Source organism: Balaenoptera ricei, chromosome 9 (genome assembly GCF_028023285.1).
Source record: "Balaenoptera ricei isolate mBalRic1 chromosome 9, mBalRic1.hap2, whole genome shotgun sequence".
Classification (NCBI taxonomy): Eukaryota; Metazoa; Chordata; class Mammalia; order Artiodactyla; family Balaenopteridae; genus Balaenoptera; species Balaenoptera ricei.
The window spans coordinates 32688630-32703523 of NC_082647.1; the positions used below are offsets into that span (position 1 = coordinate 32688630).

The following is a 14894-nucleotide window of genomic DNA, read 5'->3' on the forward strand; positions in this document are numbered from 1 at the left end:
GAATCTGGGACTCTTGAACAAAGAATCGATAAAGAACTGGATTTTTCCCTTTCATTATATAGTGCTAGAGGAAGCATTGCTTTTTATTGGCATTCATCTTTCACTGAGTAAATGTGGCTCTAAAATTATATTACGGTGTCACCGTTCTGTTGAAACTTTGCAGGGTCTCTTCTACCCCAGGATCTTAGTGGTTAGTAGAGACTATTGGTTCTAATGAGAGAGAACTTTAAGAGTTAAAGGAAGATTTGAGCTGTGTTATATTTAAAATTTAGGGAGAAGCATGGGAATAGGAAAAACAGTACTGTACTTGCTAATTATCAGGTAATTAGAGCAGTATAACGGGACTTATTTATCCAATTATAAGCTGTCTCCTTGAAATTAAGCTCTTTGAGAGGCTGGATTCATATTTTAAGGGGCAAAATTGGGAATTGGAAACAGCATGGACTTTGATGTCAGTCAGATCTGCCTTGGAATCTAGGCCCTGCCATTTACAGCTGTGTGTTTTGGGGGATTTTTCTTGAACTGAGCAACTTTTCTCATCCTTAACGTCGAGCTTATGCTGCTTATATTGGGGAGGGTGGCTGTTAGGAGGATTTAATATCATAACGTACAAAGAGCATGGTATTGAGCTTAGAGCAGCATGAGTGATGAACAAAAAGAGGTGATATTACTGCTTCAATTTACTGTTGCTGAAAGCATTTTTGAAAATTTGCTTTAGAATTGACTCTGGTATTGCTTTGGGATGTCTTTCCAGGCATTGAGCATTCCATATTTTTTTTTAATCTAAAATGGTATTACTGAGCTGGATGGCCTTTCTCATGGCCTAAAATGATGTTAGCTGTTTCCCACAGGTTAAATCCACCCTCAAAAGAGGAATTTTTGCTACCATTCAGGAGCATCAGAGAATGTGCTGTAAGGACTTAAGGTAGTTGCAAAACACAAGTTCCAAAAATGTTTGGGGACGTGGCAGTGCTGTTGACCTAAATGCATAGACTATAAAACAGAAAACACTTCCTGGGATATATGAATTTTGCCAGTTTTTTAAAAAATACAAAGCTATCTTTGCTTTATACCCCAATGCTTTGCCAGTAGTTGCCTTGGTCATTACTGTGCTCCAGGGTTCAGCTCCAAATGCCCTTTGTTTTCCATGGAAAAGCTTTAAAATCAGGATCCGTGACTGAAGAACTTTTGACAGCAGGATTTTAAGTTAACCTTTAAAGTCAGAGAATTCCTAGTCCATTATTTATTCACTAAAATGCCCTGCCTAGGATACAGTGGGATTTTGGATAAAGGAACCATAACTCCTCTGAAAAAACGCCTTTGCTTGTGTCTAGAGAGCAAAAGAGGATAAATAGTGGACCCAAAGAAATAGCAGTCACTGAAGATCCGTGAAACTCGTTCCTCATTTTCTGTTCTCTGATTTTGCAGTTTGGCCAAAATATTCTTAGAACTGCAGGATTGCATTTGGTGCAGTAACAGGCTTCTTTGTCGTTTGATTATAAGATATAGTTTATTAGGAGAAAATGGAGGCAGTGGAAGTTGTTAGTCATCAGCAAGAATTTACTGAACATCCGTTCTATTGGGGGGATAGAAATGTTATTGCAGTTACATAGTTGGGGTGTATAACTCAACCGTGGATGTAGGTCAACCTAAACTTTCCAAATGAGATATAGGATTTCGACTGTTTTCCATTTAGATGCCCCTATTTTTGCTGCTGTGCCCGCTGCAACTAGGAAGCACCCTCCATCCTCCTTGACCTACCTGTGCCTGGGTGAGCATGTGCCTCGCCAAAGCATCGGCTCAGTGAAGGGTATTCATCTTGTAAATAGCCACTCATGTCATTGTGATTGGTAAGAGCAGGACATGGGGACAGAGCATGTCTATCAAATACCTGGTTGATGTGTTTTCCAATGTCGGTGGTGAAAAGAGCACTGGACTGAGTATAAAAAGGCAGCGTTAGTCCATTTCTGCTCCTTGCCATGTATTACCCTAAAGAGCAAATTCTCTCTGAGCTATGAGTTTTTCCATCTAAAAATGAAAGCACTGAACCAAAAAAGTAATAATAGTTCCAAACCAAAAAGATGTGTTAAACTTGCCTGTTGAATTTTTCAAATAGCAGTTCACTACCTCTCCCTCTTTGGAAATCTAGATCCCATGATCTTTCAAACTCTAAAAATCTGTTTCTATGTCAGCTTATATGTATGATAAACAATTATGGTTAAATTAAAGCACTGAGGAGAATTACAATGACGAAAGATACCACTTTAATGAATTATGTTGTAAATTACTCTAACTCGATTAGCAGTTTTATAGCCAAATGTTAAATTTTTAAATAACCTTTAAAATTCTAAACAAATTAGAATTTCTTGCTGCTGCTGACCCTGTCAAATGAACACATTTTAATTGTTAGGTGAACAGGAGCCTAAACCAGAAATCACCCCAGGCAACTGAGTTTCCATACCCTTGCAAATGTTTTTTCTGTTTTTTTTAAAAATTATTAATTGATACATTTTATTTAATTTGGTTCAGATTTTTTTCCTTAGGTAAACATATATTTAAAAAATTATCCTCCGTGTTTAATTGGCTTAAAGGCTAAGTCAGAAAACGAGATTGATCTGAGCTATGAATGAGATTAACCTTCTCCACACTCTGAAGCTGATGCCAGAAGCTGTTCTCCGCTCCTCTGCCATTGCATGTTCTGTCTGTTCCCTTCATCACTGCACGTTCTGCCAGATGCTCACTTTTACTAATGTTTACACATGATACTGCAAAGCTGAATGACCTTTTTCTAACATCATTAAAGTAGCTGTATGACTGCAGGTCTGTACTATCATTACTTAACCAGTCAACTAAATATTATCACTTTTATCATTGTCGGGAATTTCAAATGAACAATAAAGTCTCATGGTGAAGTTTTATTTTTCCCATCTTTATAGCAGGATTTATTATAATAACTTAAGCTTGCCTGTGCTGGGGAAAATTGAAAATGATAGTGGAGATAAAAAATGTAGTTAAACTTTAAGAATACTTGGTATTTATAAAGCATTTTTCACTTTTAAAAGATTACTAAGTGTATTTAAAATAAAATAAAATTGATATATATTCTTCTGGAGTTTTGTATAACAGAACTGTAAGACTCTTGAGTGGTCTAGAGATTGAGAAAATTTTTGAATAAAATATTTTGTCTTAAGATAGCTTAACATTAGAAATGGAGTTTCCCAGGAAATTATCTCCATAATGGAATATTTCCATTAAAAAAGTTAAAATATATTTATATTTTAATTGTCCCCCAAGCCTAGAATTGTATTAAAAAAAAAAAATGAAAACAAAACCCAAAAGAATAGCAAACCATTTAATATATACCAGTTGATGTTCTTAAAAGGGTATCAAGAACTGAGACCCCTGGGGTGAGGTAGAGGGATTGAGAGAGACAGACAGAGGGAGAGACAGAGAAAGGGGACTGGGGTCAAGGTCGGGAGGGAGGAAAGGGAGAGAGACAGACAGACAGACTGACTGAGCATGACCCACAGTCCCTCCTATTCCACAGAGGACCATAGTGCCAATGCATTCGAATTGCTTTTGTGTTTGCTTTGCAGTCAAGGTTTCATACCTTGGTGTTTATAATTTCTCTGTTCATCATCTATTTCTAATAAGTACTGATTTAATTTTTGTGGGCTTGTTTTTTTGTTTGTTTTTAAGAAAATACAAAAGGTAAAATGTACCAGAGAGGAGCCTTCTTGTAAGTATGAAGTAAAAAATCTTACTTTTGTAAGAAGAGCTAATGAATATCAATGGGAAAATATCGTAACGTTTAGATAAATATTTAATTTTGTGAGCATTGAATTTTATGTTATTGCAGTCTAATAGGGTAAAAGCAATAAATTACTCAGAGACCCAAATAATTGATTCTGAAGATATAATATCCAGTTTTTAATGAGCAGTTTCATTTGTAGAAACTGCTTTGTTTTTTTTCCCCAAAGAATCTTTAAAATACTGAGAAATACTTTGATATGCACTTTTTTTTTTTTAATACTTAGTGAAATAATTTAAGGACAATAATTCAAGATCCAATTATAAGAGTTTATTACATATTAATATAACACCCACGTACTTAGAATATTATCCTGTTACCAAGGTGCAGGGAATATAAAAGCTCCACTATTGTATCTTACTACAGAGAATGTTACCAGACAGAAGTAGAAAGTGTACCCCAGGAGTGAATATGTGTACATATGCCCCATATACACACCAACTTTCAGGTTTTTGGGGCTCCATAAGGAAGAAATAAAAATGACTTATTTTGAAAGTAATTGTATTTAAGCCTAAAATACACTAAATACCTATATATCATGTTAAATAAACATTTTTACTTTACTATTTTTACAGCCTTTTGATCGAGGAAGAATTCAGAGAATTTTCCATGCTATATGCAGCCGACTTCACATACTTAACAGATTCTCTTCTAAAGCTGCTAAATACTGATGAGAAATCTCTAACTATGATAACTCTTAATGACTTTCGTTAAAACTATATGGTGGAGTGTTCTGTTTTGTTGGCTGATTAAAAGTTTTTGGTACAAAATGTGAAGATGGCCAGATGACATAGTCTCCAAAATTGTGTATTGAATATTTGTGCTGGTATAGTCTATATATGTTGTGCTTCTATTAGCTCTTGACACTGAATAGAAGTTGGCTGCCCATTATTTTTCTTCCCAAATAAGGGAATTCAAGGAATGTAAATAGATTCCTTGACAGTATTTGATCCATTTCAGTGGTTTATGTAAAATTTATAATTAAGTACCTTGGAAACATTGTAGAAAAAGGAAAATTTCTATTTTTTTAGAATTATCTCTATCTTATACCTAAAGATATCAGTTGATACCCAAAATTGAGGAAATCTGTACATAATTTTAAAATTCACATTGTTTTGAAACCCTGAGGAAGAGTTTGAACTTTCAAATCGAGACAGCCTTCTTAGTTTCCTAAAACCAATCACCACTTTAACACTTATCTGTGCAAGACTGACGACTAAAATTAATGTGTCACCATGTATGTTAATTTAACTAGCAGCAGATATAAGATTGAAATAACAGTACAGATTTACGCTAAAGTAAATATTAACAGATTGATAATGTTAGAAACCACATAATCCTCTACGGGTACATGTTCATGTGGCTGTGTGTGTGTACTTCAGAAAGGAGTGGGTAATATCTGTCTCTTGACCTTGCTCCTACTGTCTAACTAGGGTCACTTTAACCCACAGGCTGGTCACCCTCCCTAACCCCTTTGCTAATGAGTGGTGGTCCTGCCCCCCTGGCTGGCAGGCCCACCCTTCTTCAGCAAGCTGCTGCCCAGGGAAATGTCACTTTATTATCAATGCTGCTTAATGAAGAAGGACTGGACATTAATTACTCCTGTGAAGATGGCCATTCTGCCTTGTATTCTGCTGCTAAGAATGGACATACAGGTAAGATGGTGCCATCTTACCTCACTGTATCACCCTCTTGCAAAAGGATGCAGAATCAAAAGCACCTGTAACCACTGTTATGCGCAAAAGGTGAATTTAGGTTTCAAATTTTCTCTTTCAGGTAGAATAAATAACTTTTTTACATGATTTAAAGATTTTATAAGCATTTTAAAAATCCAAATTGGACAGTTCCGTAATAATCTAAACTTTTACTGCAGCTAGCAAAAAGTTATCTCTGTTTTATGCACAATGAAATGTATTCGGTTTGTAGAAATTTGGGGTCTAGTAACTGTAAAGCACATTTTCGAATAAAGCCCCCCCATCTGTTATCGCTTTGGCCAGGACAAAATAGCTCTAATTTGTCTGTTAGAAATAGCTGGTGTCTGTGAAAGCAAAGCCTTAGGGCTTTAGCACATGCTGCAGTGAGGGAAAGTTTTAGTAGTTAGGAAAGGGCATGGGTCTGAAATTGTTCTGTAGTTGGAACAATTTATAGTTATTTGGATTTTTTAAGAGAACGGAGAGGTTGTACAATTATAAACGACATATCGATGAAGTCGGGGAATTAATCTTGTTCCTTAAAAAGCAAATCTTATAGTCAAATATACTAAAACATACAGTAGTGCAGATAAAGAGATGATTCGATGGCAAACGCAAAGTCAAATAGTATTGCATATGTAAGCCATGTGATCCTCGTATAATTCACATAATGTGGCTTCCTTGGAAGTTTTCAGAGCTTCACTGTGTTCAAGTGGACTACATGCAAGATTCTAGTGAACTACAAGATGATAGCTCATTATTTTAAAAGTATTTTGGAGTACTTCTTCAAAAGTACTGTGGGAATTTTCTCCAATGTAAAGAAATTCAGTCTAGTTAATAACATGTGGAATGTGAGGTCTAGGTGATATTTTTGCCTGAGTCTGATGACTTTGTGTGGGTTCTCCTTGATCTTCATTCAGGGAGTTAAGTATAAGATGACCACAACATGAAAGCATTTTAAAGATTAAATTAAACATCATAAATTAAGAATTTAACTATTTAAATACAAAGAATGGTATATCAATTTGGTGAATGGATTTTGTTCTCCATCGAGTAATACTATTTTTGGGGATTGGCTGATGGGAAAATCTGGTAAAACATTTTCCGACATATGACAGTCCTTTCACTCATCAGTCCCACCAAAAAAAAAGAAAGAAATCATGTCTTGGTGAGTCTGGGGTATTACAATCCTGGGGGAAAGGGGCTGCTTTCCCTTTATAATAGTCTGTGGAGTCTCACAGCGGCCCTGAAAAAATTGTCAGAGGAGCTGTGCATGAGAGAGGTCCCTTGGGGTTAGTGTTTGTCTACAGCTCGTAATGAATTTGGTTCATCATGACTCTGAGTGGGGAATTAAAATGGCTTTCTATTAAAATCCATAGACTGTGTGAGATTGCTGCTGAATGCAGAAGCCCAAGTCAATGCTGCTGATAAAAATGGCTTCACACCCTTGTGTGCTGCAGCTGCTCAGGGACATTTCAAGTAAGTGATGCTCTTAATTCTTTTTTTTTTCCCCTATGAAAAGAGCCTCTTTATAATTTGCACACATATTTTAGTTCTGGCTGAATGTGTAAACTAGTGCTTAAGATCCGTTGGCAAATAAATTCAACTAAACATATTTGAGAATTTAAAAGCAAAGTAGGATCCTAAATTTGCTCTTCTTTTTTGTTGTTGTTGTTGTTTGTTTTTTATACAGCAGGTTCTTATTAGTCATCAGTTTTATACACATCAGTGTATACATGTCAATCCCAATCACCCAATTCATCCCACCACCACCCCCATCCCCCCGCCGCTTTCCCCGCTTGGTGTCCATACGTTTGTTCTCTACATCTGTGTCTCAACTTCTGCCCTGCAAACCGGTTCATCTGTACCATTTTTCTAGGTTCCACATACATGCGTTAATATACGATATTTGTTTTTCTGTTTCTGACTTACTTCACTCTGTATGACAGTCTCTAGATCCATCCACGTCTCAACAAATAACTCAATTTCGTTCCTTTTTATGGCTGAGTAATATTCCATTGTATATATGTACCACATCTTCTTTATCCATTTGTCGTCACTGGGCATTTAGGCTGCTTCCATGACCTGGTTATTGTAAATACTGCTGCAGTGAACATTGGGGTGCATGTATCTTTTTGAATTATGGTTTTCTCTGGGTATATGCCCAGTAGTGGGATTGCTGGATCATATGGTAATTCTATTTTTAGTTTTTTAAAGAACCTCCATACTGTTCTCCATAGTGGCTGTATCAATTTACATTCCCACCAACAATGCAAGAGGGTTCCCTTTTCTCCACACCCTCTCCAGCATTTGTTGTTTGTAGATTTTCTGATGATGCCCATTCTAACTGGTGTGAGATGATACCTCATTGTAGTTTTGATTTTCATTTCTCTAATAATTAGTGATGTTCAGCAGCTTTTCATGTGCTTCTTGGCCATCTGTATGTCTTCTTTGGAGAAATGTCTATTTAGGTCTTCTGCCCGTTTTTGGATTGGGTTGTTTGTTTCTTTAATATTGAGCTGCATGAGCTGTTTATATATTTTGGAGATTAATCCTTTGTTGATTCGTTTGCAAATATTTTCTCCCATTCTGAGGGTTGTCTTTTTGTCTTGTTTATGGTTTCCTTTGCTGTGCAAAAGCTTTGAAGTTTCATTAGGTCCCATTTGTTTATTTTTGTTTTTCTTTCCATTACTCTAGGAGGTGGATCAAAAAAGATCTTGCTGTGATTTATGTCAAAGAGTGTTCTTCCTATGTTTTCCTCTAAGAGTTTTATAGTATCCAGTCTTACATTTAGGTCTCTAATCCATTTTGAGTTTATTTTTGTGTACGGTGTTAGGGAGTATTCTAATTTCATTCTTTTACATGTAGCTGTCCAGTTTCCCCAGCACAACTTATTGAAGAGGCTGTCTTTTCTGCATTGTATATCTTTGCCTCCTTTGTCATAGATTAGTTGACCATAGGTGCGTGGGTTTATCTCTGGGCTTTCTATCTTGTTCCATTGATCTATGTTTCTGTTTTTGTGCCAGTACCATATTGTCTTGATTACTGTAGCTTTGTAGTATAGTCTGAAGTCAGGGAGTCTGATTCCTCCAGCTCTGTTTTCTTCCTTCAAGATTGCTTTGGCTATTCGGGGTCTTTTGTGTCTCCATACAAATTTTAAGATTATTTGTTCTAGTGCTGTAAAAAATGCCATTGAAGTTTGATAGGGATTGCATTGAATCTGTAGATTATTTTGGGTAGTATAGTCATTTTCACAATATTGATTCTTCCAATCCAAGAACATGGTCTATCTCTCCATCTGTTGGTATCATCTTTAATTTCTTTCATCAGTGTCCTATAGTTTTCTGCATACAGGTCTTTTGTCTCCCTAGGTAGGTTTATTCCTAGGTATTTTATTCTTTTTGTTGCAATGGTAAATGGGAGTGTTTCCTTAATTTCTCTTTCAGATTTTTCATCATTAGTGTATAGGAATGCAAGAGATTTCTGTGCATTAATTTTGTATCCTGCAACTTTACCAAATTGATTGATTAGCTCTAGTAGTTTTCTGGTGGCATTTTTAGGATTCTCTATGTATAGTATCATGTCATCTGCAAACAGTGACAGTTTTACTTCTTCTTTTCCAATTTGTATTCCTTTTATTTCTTTTTCTTCTCTGATTGCCATGGCTAGGACTTCCAAAACTATGTTGAATAATAGTGGTGAGAGTGGACATCCTTGTCTTGTTCCTGATCTTAGTGGAAATGCTTTCAGTTTTTCACCACTGAGAATGATGTTTGCTGTGGGTTTGTCATATATGGCCTTTATTATGTTGAGGTAGGTTCCCTCTATGCCCACTTTCTGGAGAGTTTTTATCAGAAATGGGTGTTGAATTTTGTCAAAAGCTTTTTCTGCATCTATTGAGATGATCATATGGTTTTTATTCTTCAATTTGTTAATATGGTGTATCACATTGATTTATTTACGTATGTTGAAGAATCCTTGCATCCCTGGGATAAATCCCACTTGATCATGGTGTGTGATCCTATTAATGTGTTGTTGGATTCTGTTTGTTAGTATTTTGTTGAGGAATTTTGCATCTATATTCATCAGTGATATTGGTCTGTAATTTTCTTTTTTTTGTAGTATCTTTGTCTGGTTTTGGTATCAGGGTGATGGTGGCCTCATAGAATGAATTTGGGAGTGTTCCTTCCTCTGCAGTTTTTTGGAAGAGTTTGAGAAGGATGGGTGTTAGCTCTTCTCTAAATGTTTGATAGAATTCACCTGTGAAGCCATCTGGTCCTGGACTTTTGTTTGTTGGAAGATTTTTAATCACAGTTTCAATTTCATTATTGTGATTGGTCTGTTCATATTTTCTATTTCTTCCTGGTTCAGTCTTGGAAGGTTATACCTTTCTGAGAATTTGTCCATTTCTTCCAGGTTGTCCATTTTATTGGCATAGAGTTGCTTGTAGTAGTCTCTTAGGATGCTTTGTATTTCTGCGGTGTCTGTTGTAACTTCTCCGTTTTCATTTCCGATTTTATTTATTTGAGTCCTCTTCCTCCTTTTCTTGATGAGTCTGGCTAATGGTTTATCAATTTTGTTTATCTTCTCAAAGAATCAGCTTTTAGTTTTATTGATCTTTGCTATTGTTTTCTTTGTTTCTATTTCATTTATTTCTCCTCTGATCTTTATGATTTCTTTCCTTCTGCTAACTTTGGGTTTTGTTTGTTCTTCTTTCTCCAGTTCCTTCAGGTGTAAGTTTAGATTGTTTATTTGAGATTTTTCTTGTTTCTTGAGGTAGGTTTGTATAGCTATAAACTTCCCTCTTAGAACTGCTTTTGCTGCATCCATGGGTTTTGGGTCGTCGTGTTTTCATTGTCATTTGTCTCTAGGTATTTTTTGATTTCCTCTTTAATTTCTTCAGTGATCTCTTGGTTATTTAGTAACGTATTGTTTAGCCTCCATGTGTTTGTGTTTTTTACGTTTTTTTCCTTGTAATTGGTTTCTAATCTCATAGCGTTGTGGTCAGAAAAGATGCTTGATATGATTTCAGTTTTCTTAAATTTACTGAGGCTTGATTTGTGACCCAGGATGTGATCTATCCTGGAGAATGTTCCATGCGCACTTGGAAGAAAGTGTAATCTGCTGTTTTTGGATGGAATGGCCTATAAATATCAATTAAATCTATCTGGTCTGTTGTGTCATTTAAAGCTTCTGTTTCATTATTTATTTTCATTTTGGATGATGTGTCCATTGGTGTAAGTGAAGTGTTAAAGTCCCCCACTATTATTGTGTTACTGTCGATTTCCTCTTTTAGAGCTGTTAGCAGTTGCCTTATGTATTGAGGTGCTCCTATGTTCTGTGCATATATATTTATAATTGTTATATCTTCTTCTTGGATTGACTCCTTGATCATTATGTAGTGTCCTTCTTTGTCTCTTATAATAGTCTTTATTTTAAAGTCTATTTTGTCTGATATGAGAATTGCTACTCCAGCTTTCGTTTGATTTCCATTTGCATGGAATATCTTTTTCCATCCCCTCACTTTCAGTCTGTATGTGTCCCTAGGTCTGAAGTGGGTCTCTTGTAGACAGCATATATATGGGTCTTGTTTTTGTATCCATTCAGCAAGCCTGTGTCTTTTGGTTGGAGCATTTAATCCATTTTCATTTAAGGTAATTATCAATATGTATGTTCCTATGACCATTTTCTTAATTGTTTTGGGTTTGTTTTTGTAGGTCCCTTTCTTCTCGTGTTTCCCACTTAGAGAAGTTCCTTTAGCATTTGTTGTAAAGCTGGTTTGGTGGTGCTGAATTCTCTTAGCTTTTGTTTGTCTGTAAAGCTTTTGATTTCTCCATCAAATCTGAATGAGATCCTTGCCGGGTAGAGTAATCTTGGTTGTAGGTTCTTCCCTTTCATCACTTTAAGTATATCATGCCACTCCCTTCTGGCTTGTTGAGTTTCTGCTGAGAAATCAGCTGTTAACCTTATGGGAGTTCCCTTGTATGTTATTTGTTGTTTTTCCCTTGCTGCTTTTAATAATTTTTCTGTGTCTTTAATTTTTGCCAATTTGGTTACTATGTGTCTCGGCGTTTTTCTTCTTGGATTTATCCTGTATGGGACTCGCTGCGCTTCCTGGACTTGGGTTGCTATTTCCTTCCCATGTTAGGGAAGTTTTCGACTATAGTCTCTTCAAATATTTTCTCTGGTCCTTACTCTCTCTCTTCTCCTTCTGGGACCCCTATAATGCGAATGTTGTTGCGTTTATTGTTGTCCCAGAGGTCTCTTAGGCTGTCTTCATTTCTTTTCATTCTTTTTTCTTTAGTCTGTTCCGCAGCAGTGAATTCCACCATTCTGTCTTCCAGGTCACTTATCCGTTCTTCTGCCTCAGTTATTCTGCTGTTGATTCCTTCTAGTGTAGTTTTCATTTCAGTTATTGTATTGTTCATCTCTGTTTGTTTGTTCTTTAATTCTTCTAGGTCTTTGTTAAATATTTCTTGCATCTTCTCGATCTTTGCCTCCATTCTTTTTCCAAGGTCCTAGATCATCTTTGCTATCATTATTCGGAATTCTTTTTCTGGAAGGTTGCCTATCTCCACTTCATTTAGTTGTTTTTCTGGGGTTTTATCTTTTTCCTTCATCTGGTACATAGCCCTCTGCCTTTTCATCTTGTCTGTCTTCCTGTGGATGTGGTTTTTGTTCCACAGGCTGCAGGACTGTAGTTCTCCTTGCTTTTGCTGTCTGCCCTCTGGTGGATGAGGCTATCTAAGAGGCTTGTGTATGTTCCCTAAATTTGCTCTTCTTAATAATAGATGGTTGTATATGAGGGAAATGAAAAAGAGGAATATGCTGTTTCCAAACTTCATGTGAATGAACTTGGTTCCGAAGAAGAAGATTATTTTTAGCATATCAGCATAAAGTCATCCCTCCTGTCTATGGGGGATTGGTTCCAGGACCTCCTACAGATACCAAAATCGAGGATGCTCTAAGTCCATTATATAAAATGGTGCAGTATTTGCATATAACCCACGCACGTCCTCCCGTATACTTTAAACCATCTTTAGGTTACTTATAATACCTAATACAATGTAAATGCTATGTAAATAGCTGCGAGCATGTGGTAAGTTCAAGTTTTGCTTTTTGCAACTTCCTAGGATTTTTTTCTAAGTATTTTCCATCTGGGGTTGGTTGAATCCACAGATGTGAAACCTGCAGATATGGATGGCCGACTGTGTATGTGGTTATATAACGGATTGTTAAACAGTTTGCTGTTCACTATTTTCCACCATGCAACCCCAAAACCTTTTTTATGTGCGATGGCATTAAAAGTAAAACAGAATTATATTAATTGTGATACTCTTAACTTCCTACTGGCAGTTTATTCAGTATTAAATCCCAGTTATTCGCTTTGCTTTATCATTAAAAAAAATATTGAAGCAAAACTTACATACTGAAAGAAATGAGAGCACAAAACCAAAAAGAGCCTATCAAGTAAAATATATGTAAGTTTAGCAGTGATTTCTTCAGTAGCTTAATAAGTCAGTTGACCATAGATATAACTTTCTAAAATCAAGTCATATTTTAATAATAGAATATAGCTAAATTGCTTTATTTGCCTGTGATGAAATGGCAGGCTCTGGAGAATGAAAGCTGTGTTGAACTTTTTAATTTTACCATCCCGATAGAAATGTTTCCTTTAACAAATCTCAGAATTCTTGAAATACGGGTTTTACATTTTACACTAATGTTACTAGTCATAAAGGTAAATTTTTTAAAATTCAAAATGCATCCATAAAGTGCAGTATTTTTTTTTTTTCTGCGTGTCTAACATATCTCATCACCCTGAGTTTATTGTTGAGGATCAGAGCTACTGATTTTGCTGGTACTTTTTGCATGTATCCTAAGTCCTCCAAGAGAGATTCTTCTTCTGGGCTATACTTTTACCTTTACTGCCAGCAGGCAATCTGTAGGGCCACTTGCTTGGATAGTATAACAGTCATGGGAACAGAGGCATGGATGGGTTTGCAAAAAGGGAGAACCCTGGGGAAATGCAGGGGCTTGATTAATTTAAATGTGTATTAGATACACATCAGTATGTAACTTATTTTAAAAATATGCATAAACAAACCAAATGTTGCCAAGGGAAGCCAAGAAAAAACATGCATCTGAGCAAAGAAACAAAGATGTGAGTTCCTTCTTAATTTGATGATTTATCACTCTTTTTTAAGTTTATTCTCATCTAATTTTGCAAACTGAAGTTAGTTCCTAAGTGCCATGAAGTCTTGAATTTACCTCATTGCTTTCCTTCTTGATTCTCAGGGCAATGTGTTTCTGCTTAGCTGTGTCTTTTTCCTCATAAACTAGCCCCTCTTCAGGAGACAGGACAGCCTCTGCTGTCTTTTCTCCCCAAGATGGCCCTTTTCTGTCTCCGTACTGCCTTTTATAGTGGAGGCAAATGGTGCCCTGCTGTCTGTGCTATTTATAATTATTTTCTCAAGTGGAAATCTCAGAATGACTCAGCCGCCTGACTTTTTTCAAGGTTCAAACTATTTTGAGCCACAAATAATATATATGTCAAGCACAGTTAAACATATTCCAAGGACTCTACTTTCACAATTTGGTTGCAGAGAACTGTCATAAACCACGTATTCACACTTGATCAAAGCTGCTATTTTAAATTTTCATGGGAGTAGTTAAAATACATCTTCCAGCCTTGTTAAAAGCAGTATCTATATAATAAGACCAGGAATAATTGATACCTATATTTAATAATTCATGTAAATAAAGATGCAGAATTGCTCTAGCATTATTTTCTCTATTTAATATCTTGGTCAGGTGGTACTTCAGAAGTCAAACCCAGTTTGTATGTAATTAATCATAATCTTGCATTTAGGTGTGTAGAATTATTAATTGCATATGATGCTAATATTAATCATGCTGCTGATGGAGGACAGACACCTCTATACCTGGCCTGTAAAAATGGAAATAAAGAATGTATTCAACTCTTGTTGGAAGCTGGAACTGACCGAAGTGTAAAAACCAGAGTGAGTACCTGTATGTTGGGTTTTGTCCTGTAATTTACAATATGTCTGCAAACTCTACAGCTCGAAAAGTAAAATCGGTTAAAATACAGGTTGCTTTGTTTTGTTTTGCTTTGAGGATATTGGATAAGGACATTGTCTTATCTGTTTGAGCATCTGATTATTAGATGCTTGTTCATTAGCCTTTCTTTTTAAAGGTAGTTGGTGTAGTGCCTGGGAATTGTAAGCAATGGACAAAGGTCAGCTGTCATCGAGGTCGTCGTCACCATCCACAGTAGTGCTCATTTGTAGTATGTGTAAACAGGAGGGAGTTTGTGGCAAGACAGTGCCCATTGCCAGCACTTAGGGGAAGGTTATTTGTGCTCACTGTTC

The 14894-nt window shown here is 36.2% G+C and overlaps 1 protein-coding gene across 5 annotated transcripts in view; it reads left to right on the forward strand.

Annotated features, from left to right (window-relative positions):
- CTTNBP2 (cortactin binding protein 2) overlaps positions 1-14894 on the forward strand; it is a 161602-nt gene that overhangs the window by 76743 nt on the left and 69965 nt on the right. For all 5 annotated transcript variants that reach the window (XM_059933528.1, XM_059933529.1, XM_059933532.1 and 2 more), the window contains 3 exons: positions 5263-5466; positions 6882-6981; positions 14375-14525. In XM_059933528.1, the coding sequence (XP_059789511.1) occupies positions 5263-5466; positions 6882-6981; positions 14375-14525 (455 nt within the window). The remainder of the gene's footprint in view (positions 1-5262; positions 5467-6881; positions 6982-14374; positions 14526-14894) is intronic.